The sequence below is a fragment of the Podarcis vaucheri genome, assembly GCF_965113315.1.
Source record: "Podarcis vaucheri genome assembly, chromosome: 9".
NCBI classification, from domain to species: Eukaryota; Metazoa; Chordata; class Lepidosauria; order Squamata; family Lacertidae; genus Podarcis; species Podarcis vaucheri.
The window spans coordinates 5682576-5697533 of record NC_138767.1 but is presented as its reverse complement, the minus strand read 5'-3'; the positions used below and the strand labels follow the sequence as shown (position 1 = coordinate 5697533).

General features: G+C 45.2%; 2 protein-coding genes across 3 annotated transcripts in view; one reads left to right on the top strand and one right to left on the bottom strand.

Annotated features, from left to right (window-relative positions):
- SLC4A11 (solute carrier family 4 member 11) overlaps positions 1-7408 on the bottom strand; it is a 251928-nt gene extending 244520 nt beyond the window's left edge. The window contains exon 1 of one of the 2 annotated variants that reach the window (XM_082236390.1): positions 7301-7408. In XM_082236390.1, coding sequence (XP_082092516.1) covers positions 7301-7358 — 58 coding nt within the window. In that variant the 5' untranslated portion in view covers positions 7359-7408. The remainder of the gene's footprint in view (positions 1-7300) is intronic. The other variant, XM_082236389.1, reaches the window with a different exon arrangement.
- The window catches only part of LOC309539925 (kyphoscoliosis peptidase-like), a 360319-nt gene that overhangs the window by 272558 nt on the left and 72803 nt on the right, over positions 1-14958 (top strand). The gene's annotated exons all lie outside the window — the stretch shown is intronic.

Sequence of the window (14958 nt, the reverse complement as noted above, 5' to 3'; positions counted from 1 at the left end):
CCAAAAAAAAATATATATAGTCTGGCCCTCCACAAGGTCTGAGGAACAGTGGACCGGCCCCCTGCTGAAAAAGTTTGCTGGCCCCTGACCTAAAACCTCTATTACAATGTTTTTCTATTTTCTTTCCATTGCTCGTAAGTCAAAACCTGTTTGAACTTTTATTTGGCTGTATTGTGGGCTTATCTAGACTGAAAAGAGTCTCCGTTCTTCCAAAGATATTTCATCTTTCTGATTTCTTATTTAAACCATGAGTTCCGCCATTTCTGTGTGCCTCATTCCTCTCGAGTACTCATTCCTCCTTTGTTGGGATTTCTGATGTTTTCCATTTTTGTGCGTAGAGTACTCTTGCTGCTGTGGTGGCGTACAGAAACCATTTTACTGGAGAGCTTTTAGCACTGGCCTGCTAAGGGGGTGGGGGTGGGGGTCATCAATATGGCCAACTATGCAAATCGTCAACTCACAACACATAATCAGTCAGGCTGGCTGACACCACTACTGAAAACCCTCCCAGTGGCATAGCATGGGTTGTCAGCACCCGGGGCAAGGCAAGTATTTTGTGCCCCCTAACCCGTGGATTTGCGCCCCCTAACCCTAACCCCCAGATGTTGCGCCCGGTGCGGCCGGGCCCCCCTACACCCCCCACGCTACGCCACTGCACCCTCCAGAAACTGGGTTTTGCCCCCCAAGCCCTTCTAAGTCTGGGATTGGGCCAGGCAAAAGCTACAGTCAGGTAAAGAATCATAGACACCGAGAGACAACAGGACTGCTCAAGGTGCCCCGACTATAAAATTGGAGAAATTGAGAGAGAGATAGCCGCACCGGCAGCATATTTCTTCTTTCTCGTATCCAAAAATGCTAGAAGGGTTAGAAGCTCGGCTTTGCCCTCGCCGGTCCTGGAAGGAGCCTTTAAAAAAGTCCCATATGCTCAGAGATTTTGTGCCTGTTCATTGGGGGAGATAGGAAGCCCAGAGCACTTGCTCTTTAGATGTCCCTTTTTATGAAGAGGCACCTAGTAAGACCATTGATCCCCTGCTGGTGAGGCTCGCTGACCTCCCGGAAAATTGAAATGGAAATAAAATTGAAATGGAAATACTTTATTGTCACTTGTACAACTTGTATACAGTGAGATTACACGAGCACCCCCCAAAATTCGACCTTTTCCTGTTAGGGAAAGATCATAAGACGACCTGGATGGTCGGCAGAATCTGTGTACAGATCTGTAGGCGCAGACCGTCCCCCGACTCAAACTAGTTCGTGAAGAAAATCCCCAAACTCGGTTCCATGGGTGACTCTGGGTCAACTCTCTGCGGTAGCTTAGTTTTAAGTGTCTATATGCTTATCGCATTTATAAATTTTAAATTTATTGTTGTACATTGTTTTAACTGTTTGTTTTCTTTCTAGGATTTTACCCCCAAGTGTGTTTTATAAGCTGGTCTCTGACTGTAATAAATTATGTATCTATCCACAACACATAAATCACTCTTGGGAGGAACACAGTTGGAAGGGATCCTGTGGATCATCTAGCCTGACCCCCCTGCAGTGCAGGAATATGCAGCTGTACCATACGGGGATTGAACCTGCGACCTTGGCATTATCGGCACCATGCTCTAAGCCACTGAGCTACTGCACATCTTATCAGAAACCGGGATGACTTCTGTAAATCTGGGATGGTCCCTGGAACATAGGGATGTTTGGAGGGCCTGTACTCTTTGAATAAGGGACGCGGGTGGCACTGTGGGTTAAACCACCGAGCCTAGGACTTGCCGATCAGAAGGTTATGGTTTGAATCCCCGTGACAGGGTGAGCTCCCGTTGCTTGGTCCCTGCTCTTGCCAACCTAGCAGTTCGAAAGCACAAAAAGTGCAAGTAGATAAATAGGTACCACTCCGGCGGGAAGGTAAATGGTTTTCCGTGTGCTGCTCTGGTTTGCCAGAAGTGGCTTAGTCATGCTGGCCACATGACCCGGAAGCTGTACGCCAGATCCCTCGGCCAATAAAGCGAGATGAGCGCCGCAACCCCAGAGTCAGCCACGACTGGACCTAATGGTCAGGGTTCCCTTTACCTTTACCTTTACTCTTTGAATGCCGGTTGTGGGAGTCACCTGTAGGGGGGACCCCTGCTTCGCTCCTCCCCACTTGAGATCCCCCACTTGCGAAACATAAACTCTCTGCTTTTTTCGCATTAGAAAAGCTGAGCCCTTGGATGCTGAACGATAATAAACTTTCCAGAGCTTTAAACCAACAGACCAATTTGATGTGGCATTTTGCCACGACAGCCTGCCCACTTCAGCGCTCTGTTTTTAAAGAACACTCGCTCTCAATCATCGGTGGCACTTTGGAACGGTTTTGTTCCAAATTAGTTTACTTTCACGCTTTCCATCATTCCAGCTCGGGTGGCGGAGAATCCTCGCTATCTTCGTTTTTCTCCCGATGTCTCCTATGCTATAGAAAGGAGTTGGGGAGGGAGGAAAATGATGGAACATTTGCTCCCCAGACAAAACGGAACGTTACACAAGAATTGCATTTTGACACCCCAGAGTCTGCGGTGTTAAAACACTTTAGTGCACCAGAGATGGTGTGCAAAGGGGCAAGCGAGGATGCCACGGGCTGGACTGGACTGTATCCTCCGGGATTGTACGCGGGACGGGATCTGAAGTGTGGCATTATGCTCCTAACCCACCATACAGGGCTGGTTTGTTTGGGACGTTCAGCTGGTTTGCAAAGCACTAATTTATTTAACTTATATGCAGAATTCATCATGCGAAAGGCTGGGCTGGATGAATCCCAAAACGGAATTAAGATTGCTGGAAGAAATATCAACAACCTCAGATATGCAGATGACACAACATTGATGGCAGAAAGTGAGGAGGAATTAAAGAACCTTTTAATGAGGGTGAAAGAGGAGAGCGCAAAATATGGTCTGAAGCTCAACATCAAAAAAACCAAGATCATGGCCACTGGTCACATTACTTCCTGGCAAATAGAAGGGAAAGAAATGGAGGCAGTGAGAGATTTTACTTTCTTGGGCTCCATGATCACTGCAGATGGTGACAGCAGTCACGAAATTAAAAGACGCCTGCTTCTTGGGAGAAAAGCAATGACAAACCTAGACAGCATCTTAAAAAGCAGAGACATCACCTTGCCAACAAAGGTTCGTACAGTTAAAGCTATGGTTTTCCCAGTAGTGATGTATGAAAGTGAGAGCTGGACCATAAAGAAGGCTGATTGCCGAAGAATTGATGCTTTTGAATTCTGGTGCTGGAGGAGACTTTTGAGAGACCCATGGACTGCAAGAAGATCAAACCTCTCCATTCTGAAGGAAATCAGCCCTGAGTGCTCACTGGAAGGACAGATCCTGAAGCTGAAGCTCCAAGACTTTGGCCACCTCATGAGAAGAGAAGACTCCCTGGAAAAGACCCTGATGTTGGGAAAGATGGAGGGCACAAGGAGAAGGGACAACAGAGGACGAGATGGTTGGACAGTGTTCTCAAAGCTACCAGCATGAGTTTGACCAAACTGCGGGAGGCAGTGGAAGACAGGAGTGCCTGGCGTGCTCTGGTCCACAGGGTCACGAAGAGTCGGACATGGCTGAACGACTAAACAACAACCAGTGAGGAACCGGCTGAATGCAACTCACCAATCCATTCTACATGATGGAAGGCCACACTCCCTCACTGGCCCAGCTCTGAGTGGTTTTGCATGGTCAGGATTTGCTCTTTAATTGTTGCATTATAAAATCACAGAATCGTAGAATTTGAAGGGACCCTGGGGGTCATCTAGTCCAACCCCCGGAAATGCAGGAATCTCAGCTAGATCATCCATGACAGATGGCTATCCAACCTCTGCTTAGAAAGCTCCAAGGCAGGACAGTCCACATTTTATTTATACATCATTTTTTGGTAGGTAAGCCCCCGCAGAAGAGAACGTCCCATTAATACAAGACCAAGATGTAACAAAACGGCAATCAATGCATCAAATAATATGAAATAGCAAAATCATAAATTGCCCACTACGCTGGATATGTGCAATGCCTCTTGTGTTAAATGTGGTGCAGAAACTCCTGGTTTTTGCACGACTGTATTGTATACGCACATATCTACAACCTGAGCCTGCAATGGAAGGGTTCACAGCATTAACACCCCAATCGAGCAGAAATCAAGCATGTATCCCCCTCTCAGGTTCCAGCCTGCCTGTTCCTCTAGCTTCTAGCACACTTAACTCAAAATTGCCAACTCTGGGCTGTTTTTCTAACTACGAGCGAGTTGAGGGAGGGGGAACCCATTCGCCTGTCATCTGGCACGGAGCCACTTCCTTTGTTACCTTAATGACCCATACTTAGAGCCAATACCTCACCATGAAACTAGCCTGACTATTCCGGGAATTAGAAGGGCCTCCGCGTACAGCCTACCCCTCCCCAAACTCATAACGCAATGCACGGACTCTCAGTTTCAATAGCAAATGATGCCCCTTTGGGCATTTTTTTTCAGTAGTGGCAAACACGGAACAAGAACAAAATTGTTGCGGATTCATACTGGACCGTCGGCACGACATTCTGCTTTACTGGTTGTTCTGCAATGCTTCCCCAATGTTACCACAATATCGCCGTCCGGAGGGGCGGTCTTGCACTATAAAGCATGACGAAAGCGGGACACAAAATAGATAAATAAGCGGGAACATATTTGTGGTATAGAAAGTTACAGGCTTTCTGCTGTAGGCTACAACAGACACGAGTGGAAATTTAGCAGAGCGAAACACGTTCCTCACTGGATACTTAAATTTTACTGCTCTTGTCGCTTCCAGAACTATTCCCTTTGTCCATGTTTGTTTGTATTTTCGGATCTAAGTCGTCACACTCCACAATATAGCAAATTATTGGTCATAGTTATTGATTTGCTTATACAGTTGGTACCTTGGTTCTCAAATGCCTGGGTACTCAAACGCCTTGGTTCCCAAACAGCAAAAACCCTGAAGTAAATGTTCCGGTTTTCAAACGTTTTTCGGAAGCCGAACGTCTGTTGCGGCTGTCAGCTATTGTTTCTGGGGCACCTGCACCAATCAGAAACTGCGCCTTGGTTTTCAAACATTTTGGAAGTCAAACAGCGTTCTGGAACGGATTAAGTTTGGCGCTTTTGCTGTTTATTTTGCCTTTTTGTTTTTGAGGCTTTTTCGGTTAATTTGTTTTTGTGACTGTGTGGAACCCAGTTCAGCTACTGATTGGTTGCTTGATTCTGTGACTGCAGAAATGGATAAAAGCCCCCAATCCAAACAATGACTAACATCAGTGCAGCTAAGAAAAAAATTAATTTTAATTTTTATCATCTACAATACAGTACTGTCTTTTTTATTGGGACATGGGTGGCGCTGTGGTGTAAACTACTGAGCCTCTTGGGCTTGCCGATCAGAAGGTCGGCGGTTCTAATCCCCGCGACGGGGTGAGCTCCCGTTGCTCGGTTCCAGCTCCTGCCAACCTAGCAGTTTGAAAGCATATCAAAGTGCAAGTAGATAAATAGGTACCACTCCGGCGGGAAGGTAAACGGCGTTTCCGTGCGCTGCTCTGGTTCACCAGAAGCGGTTTAGTCATGCTGGCGACATGACCCGGAAAAACTGTCAGCAGACAAACACTGGCTCCCTTGGCCAGTAAAGCGAGATGAGCACTGCAACCCCAGAGTCATTTGCGACTGGACTTAACTGTCAGGGGTCCCTTTACCTTTATACATTGATTATTGCTTTCATTGTATGGTTTCGTTACATAGTAAAATTCATGTTAAATTGCTATTTTAGGGGAGATAGATAAACTTTATTCACATTAGCCAACGGCCATAGCAACATATAAAAGCAATATATACAATTAAAAAGACAACGATGGGTAAAAAGGGGTTGTTTTTAAAAGTCTGGAACGGATTAATCTGTTTTGGATGACTTTCTATGGGAAAGCGTGGCTTGGTTTTGGAACGCTTTGGTTTTGGAACGGACTTCCGGAACGGATTAAGTTTGAGAACCAAGGTACCACTGTAATTAATTACAGGTAAAAAACTAAGGGTTTGTGCATGTTATATATGAGTCTTTTATATTATGCCTTGCCTTCATCCTTACATTTCCCTTAGTAAAAATATTTGAAATGCAGTTATCTGACATCTCTGGATCAAGCCCATCCATTTTCGGTAGATGTCAAGGAGATAAAGAACTACATAACTTCTAGAAGACATCTGAAGGCAGCCCTGTATCGGGAAGTTTTTAATGTTTGGTGTTTTTATTATGTTTTTAGATATGCTGTGAGTCGCCCAGAATGGCTGGGGAAACCCAGCCAGATGGGCAGGCTATAAATAATAACTTTGTTGTTGTTGAATTAATTAAACTAAATAGTTTTGGCTGGGTGTTGTTGTTGTTGTTGTTATTATTATTATTATTATTATTATTATTATTATTATTATTTACAAACAATTGTCAAACCACCAAAACAGAAAGCATGCTGCTCAGATGTTACTAGCCCAAGAGATGGAAAGAAGATATAGTCCCTACCAGAGAAGAATGGCAAATTAAACTGATGGATTTTGCTGAAATGGCAAAAATGACCGTAAGAATTAGAAACCAGGAAGACCAAAATTTTAATCAGGAATGGATAAATATATATAATTTACTTTAAAAATCATTGTAAACATTGTAAACAATTAAAATTAATAGGAGGACTGGAACGTAGTTGAACGTTGGACTATGGTTGCAGTGGAGATTTAATAGAGTAGATTAATACAGAAGATGTCCATGGAAATTTAGGGAATTATCTTTCTGTTTTGGTTGTTTGATGATTGTTTGTAAATTTCAAAATCTTAAAATTAAATTAAAAGAGGAAGAAGTTTGGGCTGGGTTTTGAGCAGAATGTGCAATTGACCTTTGATGTTCTGAATTCTATTGTCGAAATAAAAAAATTCCTTCCAGTAGCACCTATTGTGTTATTGTGTTATTCTATTGTTATTGTTATTCAATTGTTATTGTGTTATTCTATTGTGTTAGTGTCCTCCTTAGGGTTGGGGATGAATTTACAGAACCGAGGTTGGTGGGGACGAACCAAAAAAAAAGAAGTTTGAGAACCGCTTATCAAGAGGAATGAGAAGACTTTCCCCAAAGGGCCTGTTTCTCCCAGTTGAGTCTCCATCTATCCAGGCCGCCATTTTGTTCGCTCGCCTGCTGCAACAACTCTCTGAGCTCTCAACACACAACAGTCTTTTATGCATGCATCTCTTTACCACACCTGTTTCAACAGTGGCTTTTTGCTGCTTGCAGGCCTAAAAATAAAGAAATGCTTACCTTCCACTACAGGCAAGAGGTAGCTCTCACACACGGTCCTCTCTGAATCAGGCTTCATTTTGCCCAAAGTGCACTGCTTTGCAGAGTGTGGAAATGGCAAGAGCAGGCCGGATTTTCTCCTTGGAAAAGCCTTGGGGGACAGGAAATGATGCAATAGAAATAGGTTTTTGTGGGGGGACCTTCAAAGCCCCGCACTTTATTCTGGAAAAATGATGCACGCACAATTTCTCTTTTTTGTTTCCAAATAAATATTCTCTTCTGTTTATTTAGTACAGATTATCTAGTACATCACTAGTGACTGTTCTTAATTTTAATATTTTATTGAATTTTACAAGAAAAGAAAAAGAAAGAGAATCAAATAACAATACATAACACTGTAAACACATTTTTTTCCCCTTTTCTTTCTTTTTTAGTTTGCATTTGGGGAAACATGTATATAGATGCACGGACAATTTCAGCTTGCGGCCGATGACGTGTGAAGGGGAGAATAACACACACACGGTATATATGCAGAGACACACAATAAAACAGCTATGATCCTAGGATGGGGTCTGTGTTGCAAGAGGAAAGGGGTGTGTGGGTTTTCGGGTGGCTCTCACGGCCTTGCAGAGCAAGGGTTAAATCCATGCACCCAGGACTGCAGCTCCAAGTCGTTTGCAAACAGTTATTTGCATTTACAGATAGGTAGCCGTGTTGGTCTGCCATAGTCAAAATAAAAAAATTCCTTCCAGTAGCACCTTAAAGACCAAATAAGTTAGTTCTTGGTATGAGCTTTCGTGTGCATGCACACTTCTTCAGATACACTGAAACAGAAGTTGCCAGATCCTTCTATATAGTGAGAAGGTGGGGAGGGGTAATACTCAGAAGGGTGGTGGGAATGGGAGATTGGCAGATAGCTGAGATGAGCCTGTTGACGACTCTTAACGACTGTAATAGGTCTTACAGGAAAAGGCTTTTTCTCAGCTATCTGCCAATCTCCCATTCCCACCGCCCTTCTGAGTAATACCCCTCCCCACCTTCTCACTATATAGAAGGATCTGGCAACTTCTGTTTCAGTGTATCTGAAGAAGTGTGCATGCACACGAAAGCTCATACCAAGAAGTAATTTAGTTGGTCTGTAAGGTGCTACTGGAAGGAATTTTTTTTATTTTAGTTATTTGCATGCCTTTGTTTCAAAGAGGAGGAGGAGGAGGTTGAGAATTAATGCAGAAGTTTTTGCAAGAAGCCAGCCATTGCAGAGACTGGTTTTCCCCTCTCCCAAGTCCACAAAACGTGGAGCAGGCCTCTTGACAAATGGGTGTGCAGTCACAGGTCTGAGTTTGGAGAAATACCTGCTGAGGGAGTGTGCCGAAATCTGCAGACAGAGCGGGAAATAATGTAGGCCTAAGGTTGCCAACTTTCCTACTAGGCCGGCTCCGGTGCCTGATAGATACGCACTTCGTGAGGCCAGTTCCCCACACTCCTTTATCCCCTTATCAGGAAAAGGCTGCCTGCTGTAACTTTGTGTGTTCAGTAGGATGCTTTTCTAACAGCAAGGCGGCAGTAAAAAAAAGAAAGAAAAAAAGTTTGTGGGGCTCAGGCCTGCACCCACCGCAAAACCAGTGGTTGAAATGAACAGGCTGTGAAAGTAGGTCTCATAGTTCTTAGGTTACAAAGCACAGATCCACATGGATCCTCAGGATTTTTGCATTGGGTTACCCCAAATTCACCATCAGATCACATTGCATGTCCATGGCTACAGACTGCACACAAAAACATCCACTGTTTCGTGGGGCTACAATGGCGCAAAAACATGGTTACAAAGCACGGACCCACATGGATTTTCAGGATTTTTGCATTGGGCTACGGTAAAGGTAAAGGGACCCCTGACCATTAGGTCCAGTCGTGGCCGATTCTGGGGTTGCGGCGCTCATTTCACTTTATTGGCCGAGGGAGCCGGCGTACAGCTTCCGGGTCATGTGACCAGCATAACTAAGCCGCTTCTGGCAAACCAGAGCAGCGCACGGAAACGCCGTTTACCTTCCCTCCGGAGCAGTACCTATTTATCTACTTGCACTTTGACGTGCTTTTGAACTGCTAGGTTGGCAGGAGCAGGGACCGAGCAACGGGAGCTCACCCCGTCGCAGGGATTCGAACCACCGACCTTCTGATCGGCAAGCCCTAGGCTCTATGGTTTAACTCACAGCACCACCCGCATCCTCACCATCAAATCACATGTCTGTGGCCACAGTATAACCGCAAAAATCATGCATCCACTGTTTCGTTCAGAATATTTATTTTTTTTTCTTGTTTTCCTCCTCTAAAAACTAGGTGCATCTTATGGTCAGGTGCGTACTGCGGAGTGAAAAATATAGTAAGTTGTTAGCATCCTTCTGGCTTGAGAGACAATGGAGTGAACCTCCATGGGTGAAGTCAAATAGACTGTTCTTGTCTTTTGGTAAATCTTGACCTACAATACCTAATTAAAATGCTTCACGTCTTTTAACAAAGGTTATCTTGAACATTTTTTTCATTTCATTTCACAGTAGTGCCTTGCAAGACAAAATTAATCCGTTCCGCGAGTCTCTTTGTCTAGCGGTTTTTTCGTCTTGCGAAGCAACCCTATTAGCGGATTAGCGCTATTAGCGGTTTAGCGGCTATTAAAGGCTTAGCGGCTATTAAAGGCTTAGCGGATTAGCGGCTAAATGGCTATTAGCGGCTTAGCAGCTTAGAAAAGGGGGGGAGCGGAAAAAAAATCGGAACACTCGCAAGACGTTTTCGTCTTGCAAAGCAAGCCCATAGGGAAAATCGTCTTGCGAAGCAGCTCAAAAACAGAAAACCCTTTCGTCTAGCGGGTTTTCCGTCTTGCGAAGCATTCGTCTTGCGGGGCACCACTGTAAATCATATCCCAGTAATTTCTAATTATTTTACAGTTCCACCGCATATGAAAAAGGTACCTCCCTTTTCTTTACATTTCCAGCACTTGTTGGAAGTTGAGTTGAAAAAATAATTTGGAGCAGAAATGATATGCAGTTGAAAAGAAAATTTAAGGCACCAGGGATGGGGATGGAGGGAAGACATGGGGTTCAGAGAATCCCATTTTATGGATTTGATATTGTTTTTGTGTATACTTTTTTTGTTTGCTGTTGTAGTTGGGTATGTTATTGCTTGTTTTGTTGGGGGGGTTGTTGAAAATTTAATTATATATGCTTTCGTAGATTTTCACGGGTACAGGAATGCAGGTTTTGGTGTCTTCGGGTGTCTTCCCGTGTAAGAGTCGGGGTGTCTGTGCGACGTTTCGACGAGGTCTCACTCGTCATCTTCAGGCTGGTGCTTTCGGCTTCTTGTTACTGGAACAGAGCAGAATCTGGTGTTTGAGTTCCTATAAATACTGCTGAGGGGTGTGGTGTATAGCCTCCAACGTTCTGGGCAGAGAGGAAGTTCCTAGATTAGTGTGCCTTTTCTTCTTTTGTTCCTTAATTACTTGAGGGATATCTTGAGTGATTTCATGAGTGATATTCTGAATACCACTGGGTGGGTCATTAAGTGTAGATTAGTTGCTAAAGCTTTTGTGTCTTGACCTCTTGAGCTTGTGAAGAGTTTTTCTGAGAAGATGGCTGTGCTGCATTTAGTTGTGCTCTGGCTTGGCTTCGTGTATAGGGGCGAGCTGTGGTTTTGTGCTTTGTGCCAGCCAGATCTGTGTAGGGATTGCAGGGGGGTGCAGCATCCGGAGGTGCCACTATAGTTTGGCTACTGGATGGAGTCTGTAATATGTCTGTGGAGAGGGTCTGGGTTTGGGTCTGGTGTGGTTGATTGGTGACGGCGTTCTGTGTGCCTCTGGTTCTGGTGTCGGTTTTTGTGGGGAGGGCTAATTTCCAGATGTCTGGCAGGCGGGACGTGTCGTCACGCTTGTTCATGTTGTGAGGGTGTTTCTCTATCTCGATGGCTTCCATGATTATTCTCTTGTGGTGATGTTCCATGTTAAAGAGCAATTTGGAATCTGCAAAATTAATTTCGTGTCCTGTTTCTTTCATGTGTTGGAAAAGAGAGGAAGTTTTTTCTTCTTTTTTGACGGCATTCTTGTGTTCTGCGATACGTGCATTTATTCGTCTGTTTGTTTGTCCAATGTACGTGGCTGGGCAGACTTTGCAGGGTATTTCATAGACCCCTTGGTTTTCCAGCTGGATTTTGTCTTTTGGGTTTCTGAGGATATTGGCTATTTTTTGGTTGGTGCAGAAGGCTGTTTTGATATTGTGTTTATGGAGGATTTTGCTGATTTTGTCTGTAGTGCCCTTGATATAAGGAAGGAGGGCCATGCCATTGTTTTCTTCTGTGTCTTGGTTTTTGGGGGGTGTTTCTTTTTGGATTAGCTTCGTAACCCTGTTTTTCTGGTATCCATTGGCGATTAACACATTTGAGAGATTCTGTAACTCAGTTGTCAAGTGGTCTTTGTCAGCCAGGCGTTTGGTTCTGGAGATGAGAGTCTTGGCTACGGAGTTTATTTGTGCAGGGTGGTGGTGTGATTGTGCATGTAAGTAGCGGTTGGTGTGTGTTTTTTTCCGGTAGATAGTGTGTGTGTGTTTTTTTCCGGTAGGGTGGTGTTTTTTCCGGTAGGGTGGTGGTGTGATTGTGCATGTAAGTAGCGGTTGGTGTGTGTTTTTTTCCGGTAGATAGTGTGTAGACACAGAAGAAAACAATGGCATGGCCCTCCTTCCTTATATCAAGGGCACTACAGACAAAATCAGCAAAATCCTCCATAAACACAATATCAAAACAGCCTTCTGCACCAACCAAAAAATAGCCAATATCCTCAGAAACCCAAAAGACAAAATCCAGCTGGAAAACCAAGGGGTCTATGAAATACCCTGCAAAGTCTGCCCAGCCACGTACATTGGACAAACAAACAGACGAATAAATGCACGTATCGCAGAACACAAGAATGCCGTCAAAAAAGAAGAAAAAACTTCCTCTCTTTTCCAACACATGAAAGAAACAGGACACGAAATTAATTTTGCAGATTCCAAATTGCTCTTTAACATGGAACATCACCACAAGAGAATAATCATGGAAGCCATCGAGATAGAGAAACACCCTCACAACATGAACAAGCGTGACGACACGTCCCGCCTGCCAGACATCTGGAAATTAGCCCTCCCCACAAAAACCGACACCAGAACCAGAGGCACACAGAACGCCGTCACCAATCAACCACACCAGACCCAAACCCAGACCCTCTCCACAGACATATTACAGACTCCATCCAGTAGCCAAACTATAGTGGCACCTCCGGATGCTGCACCCCCCTGCAATCCCTACACAGATCTGGCTGGCACAAGGCACAAAACCACAGCTCGCCCCTATACACGAAGCCAAGCCAGAGCACAACTAAATGCAGCACAGCCATCTTCTCAGAAAAACTCTTCACAAGCTCAAGAGGTCAAGACACAAAAGCTTTAGCAACTAATCTACACTTAATGACCCACCCAGTGGTATTCAGAATATCACTCATGAAATCACTCAAGATATCCCTCAAGTAATTAAGGAACAAAAGAAGAAAAGGCACACTAATCTAGGAACTTCCTCTCTGCCCAGAACGTTGGAGGCTATACACCACACCCCTCAGCAGTATTTATAGGAACTCAAACACCAGATTCTGCTCTGTTCCAGTAACAAGAAGCCGAAAGCACCAGCCTGAAGATGACGAGTGAGACCTCGTCGAAACGTCGCACAGACACCCCGACTCTTACACGGGAAGACACCCGAAGACACCAAAACCTGCATATATATATATATTTAAAGCATGTGTTGTGGGAGCTTTAGAGCAGTGCTACTCAAAGGGGGACTCTGGAGAGTCCCATGGACTGCAAGAAGATCACACCTCTCCATTCTGAAGGAAATCAGCCCTGAGTGCTCACTGGAAGGACAGATCCTGAAGCTGAGGCTCCAAGACTTTGGCCACCTCATGAGAAGAGAAGACTCCCTGGAAAAGACCCTGATGTTGGGAAAGATGGAGGGCACAAGGAGAAGGGGACGACGGAGGACGAGATGGTGGGACAGTGTTCTGGAAGAGACCAGTATGAGTTTGACCAAACTGCGGGAGGTAGTGGAAGACAGGAGTGCCTGGCGTGCTCTGGGCCATGGGGTCATGAAGACACGACTGAACGACTAAACAACAACAACAACAACTCAAAGGGGTGGAGTGGGGTGGGGTGTTAAGGGAGGGCTGGCACCTCTGGTGGGGGACACGCCATGCTCCTTCTGGGGTAGTAGGTCTAACTTTGATGTCCATCCTGCACTCAGGTCTCACCTGTGGCTCCTGGAAACTGCCAAAATGAGACAGCAGCCACAACTAGGGAACGGCTTCGACTGGCCATCTAAACCAGGTGAGGGTAGCTGATGGGTCTCAAACTCTCAGTGAGTTAGGGACTTCCTCTGCATGTAAAGACAGGCTCTGGCAGATGGAGCAGACAAGACCAAGAATGGATCCATTGGTCAAGAAGGCGGGTTCTGCACGTGATTGTAGAAGGAAGTGAGGGGCAGATGGGGAACTATCAACCTGGGGAAGTAGCCCATCTAGGTGAAGGAAAACTCTCACCCTAAACTTTCACTGCCTTGCAGGACATCTTCAGGAGAAGAAAATGCTGAGGAGTAAACCCTACACAAATCTGGAGTCCCTAAGGTGGTTGGATGGCACCTTATACGTCTTCTTCCAGCAACTCCTGGTGTCAAACGCATTGCTCTGCTTTCCTTTGGACCCCATCAGTGTAGCTGACAGGAGGGTATTGTCTTCTGTGCAGCCCAGGACCTCATCCACACTGCCCAGGTTTGCGCCCCAGGGAGGTCACTTCAGTGCTGCTAGCTGGCTAAATGAGTCCTATTTGGGCCAGCGAGGAGACTAGGGGAGAATTAGCAGAAGAAATCTTAAGGCAGCTCTGTTCAGGGAAGTTTTTAATGTGTGATTTTAGTGTATTTTTGGTTTCTGTGGAAGCCGCCCAGAGTGGCTGGGGAAACCTAGCCAGATGGGCGGGGTACAAATAAATTATTATTATTATTATTATTATTATTATTATTATTATTATTATTATTATTATTATTATAGCTGTGGGATACCAGAGCAGGTAATCTTCATAAAAAGGGGAGAGGGAGGGAAAGAAGGGGAATAAAAGATCAGGCTTAGTTCACATTGAAAGCCAGGTGGAATAGCTCTGTCTTACAGGCCCTGCAGAAGGAAGTTAAATTCTGCAGGGCCCTGGTCTCCTGGGACAGAGCATTCCACCAGGTCAGAGCCATCACTGAGAAGGCCCTGGCCCTGGTGGAGGATAGTCTGACTTCCTTGGGGCCCAGGACTTCTAAACTATGGTTATTCATTGACCTTAAGGTCCTCTACGGGGCAGACCAGAGATGCAGCCCATTGTCTCTCGAGGCTGACGGATGCCAACAGCAACTCAAAGTGATGGTCCACGGAACGGTACCAGTTCACAAACCATCAGCTGACCATTCATCGTGATTCCACCACAGTCCAGGTTGAGTGGGACACTTCAGTGATCTGATATGGTGCCTTGCTGTGGAACATTGGGGGTGGGAATAACTGCTGCCTCACCACACCAGAGAGCTGAGAAGCTCTGCTTTAGAGCACACTGCAAAATGCGCACAGGAACAGCATCACTTTCCCCCCTTCT